The sequence below is a fragment of the Protomyctophum parallelum genome, assembly GCF_964188405.1.
Source record: "Protomyctophum parallelum genome assembly, chromosome: 13".
NCBI lineage: Eukaryota > Metazoa > Chordata > Actinopteri > Myctophiformes > Myctophidae > Protomyctophum > Protomyctophum parallelum.
In genome coordinates, this window is record NC_139708.1 from 11,030,762 (window position 1) to 11,033,397 (window position 2,636).

The window sequence follows — 2,636 nt, forward strand, 5'->3', positions numbered from 1 at the left end:
GTGACTATAGTTATTGTCACACTTTCTTATTTATTATTATTATTATTATTATTATTATTATCATTATTATTACCGGGTAGTAATAGTAGCAGTAGTAGTAGTTCATTCATTTGTTATCTTAATCAATTGTTTTATTCACGAATCACAATTCATCATGCAGATGCTTGGCTAGATCCTATAGGCGTAAAACTCTTCATGAAAATTGTCTGGGGAATTGAATGGGGAAACTTTCTTTCTCACACTAGAGCCTCAAACAAACAGCAGCGGGAAATGCAGTATCTACATGCATATATCTCGCTTTCATAAAAAGCTGAGGATTGAACTGAGACTAGACTCTAGTCTGTGATTTGACTAGGGAGATGATCAGAGGAGAAGAGTTTCTACCATTATAATTAGGATCAGGACTGAAGATTGGATAGAGCTTCTCAGTGAAGGTGCAGCCGGTGAAAGAGTAGATGTGAACTCTTGTCTCCACATCATAAAAGGAGACGAGGCCCTCCTCATAATCCACATACACTCCCACTTTCTGGAGCTCCTCTCTGACCAGGAGGAGGACATTGGGGCCAGCAGCAGCCTTGTACTCAGTTCCATTCCTCAACCATATAGTCCAGTAACCGTTGTTGGGGCTGCGAGTGTTGAATCCCTTCCTGTTGATGGACTCTCTGGCCACGCCAATAACCCAGTCAGTCTTGTCTTTAATCTGAACCTCGTAGTAAAACCTTCCTGACGAGAAGCTTTGCTGTCCCAAGACATTTGTACAATAGGAGAATCTCTCTTTGTTGTTTGGGAGACTCTTGGGAGACTCTCCATGATACACTCGTTTTCCATCCTCAGACAGGATGAGTCTGCAGTGTGCTGTGTCAGGGTCCAGAGTGACATCCACCGCATATTGCTGGATCCTCCGCAACTCAGCATCATACAGCTTCTTCATCTCTTGACCGAGTGTCTTCTCCAGCTGAACCACTGTCGTACTCACAGTCCCTACATATGAAGACTGATGGACATTGTCCTTTGTCCAGTCCTTGGTGGGTGGAGGGGTGTTAATGGATGTGAACTGATGGAGGATGCGGAGGTGGTCTTCAGTGTTTGAGAGGTGCTTCAGCTCAGAGCTTTTCTTCTTTAAATCTGTGATTTCCTTTTGCAGCTCTTTGATGAAGCATGTAGCCTGTTTCTCCATTGTTTTATGCTTTTCAATACAGCTTATCAGAGCATGGAGGACCTGCACACATGTTTCCGTTGTTTCTTTGTCTGCGTCTTTCTTGCTAAGTTCTAGTGAGTGTTTGACCTCCTGAATCTTCACCTGTCTCTCCTGGATCATCTGTTGAACTTCAGCCTCTGTCTTTCTCAGCTCAGCCTTCTTTCCTTCACATTCCTCTTCCAGGGATACAATTTGATGTGACTTGTGGTCTGACTCAGTGCAGAACTGACAAATGCACATGTGGTCAGTCTTGCAGAACAGCTCCAGAGGTCTCTCATGTTTCTTACAAATAATGTCTTCCAGGTTCCTCACAGGGTCAATTAGTTTGTGTCGCTTTAACGCTGAGACTCTCTGATGAGGGTCCAGATGAGTCTCACAATAGGAGGCCAGACACACCAGGCAGGACTTCAGGGCTTTGAGCTTGGCCTCGATACAGACGTCACAGGAGACCTCATCTTCAGGTTCGGGTTGCTGCTGTGACTGCCTGAACTGATCAGCCATCTCAGAAATAAAGTTATTGACAAAGACCTCTGGTCTCTTGGAAAATTTCCTTTTGCACAGTGGACACTGACACACATCATTGCTATCCCAGTATTGTGTGATACATGTTTTGCAATAGTTGTGTCCACAAAGAATGGTGACCGGATCAGTGAACAGATCCAGACAGATAGCACACCGCACACGCTCCTCAGTGAGCATAACACTTGCACACGCCATTTCTGAACAAAATTACAAGGTCAAGTCAACTTTATTTGTACTGGCCCCCTGTCAGACCACGTCACACTGACGTCACACAGACGCTGTTGCTGAATCAGAGGTGGAAGTGAGATGGAGAAGGCAGAGAGCACAGTGGGACGCAGTAAGACTGCCATCTCTCCCTAGCTGTGGACTTTTATTGAATTTGTATTTAAAGGATAAGCCCCTTGAGATGCATCTCATTTTAGAGGGGGTCCTTGGGCACAACACAGACAAAACATTACATCAAACATGTCTACAAACAACAGTAAGCATAACGCATAAGGATGAAAGCATTGGCACAACCACCCTATACTTATCTGTACCAAGTAGACCTCTAGACATACTGCAGAGCTGTTTGCAAACCACTCGAGCTGGATGTGAACTGCTGGAGGATGTGGAGGTGTTCTAGCCCAGAGCATTCTCTTCTTTAATCTCTTCTTTAAATATGTGATTTCCTTTTGCATCTTTTTGATGAAGAATTTAGCCTGTTTCTCCATTATTTTATGCTTTTCAGTACAGCTCATCAGATCAGTGAGGACCTGCACATTATGATAAATTATAACATTCAAAGTGGGTGGCTTTTTGTATACTATTGAAATTGTTTTGAGACTGCAAAAGTGTGTTTCAAAAAGCTTTTTGTTTATAACCTATTTAACCCTGCATATAACAACGCAATGTAACATATAGTCATGTTTTCAGG

The 2,636-nt window shown here is 43.3% G+C and overlaps 1 protein-coding gene across 1 annotated transcript; it reads right to left on the minus strand.

The window, feature by feature from the left end:
• Positions 1-328: 328 nt before the first annotated feature.
• On the minus strand, positions 329-1,915 carry LOC310868477 (E3 ubiquitin-protein ligase TRIM39-like; the record flags this gene model as incomplete). The annotated part of the gene is made up of 1 exon (XM_083778934.1): positions 329-1,915. One exon carries the CDS (start codon positions 1,913-1,915, stop codon positions 329-331), a length of 1,587 nt encoding a protein of 528 aa, XP_083635060.1.
• Positions 1,916-2,636: the final 721 nt, after the last annotated feature.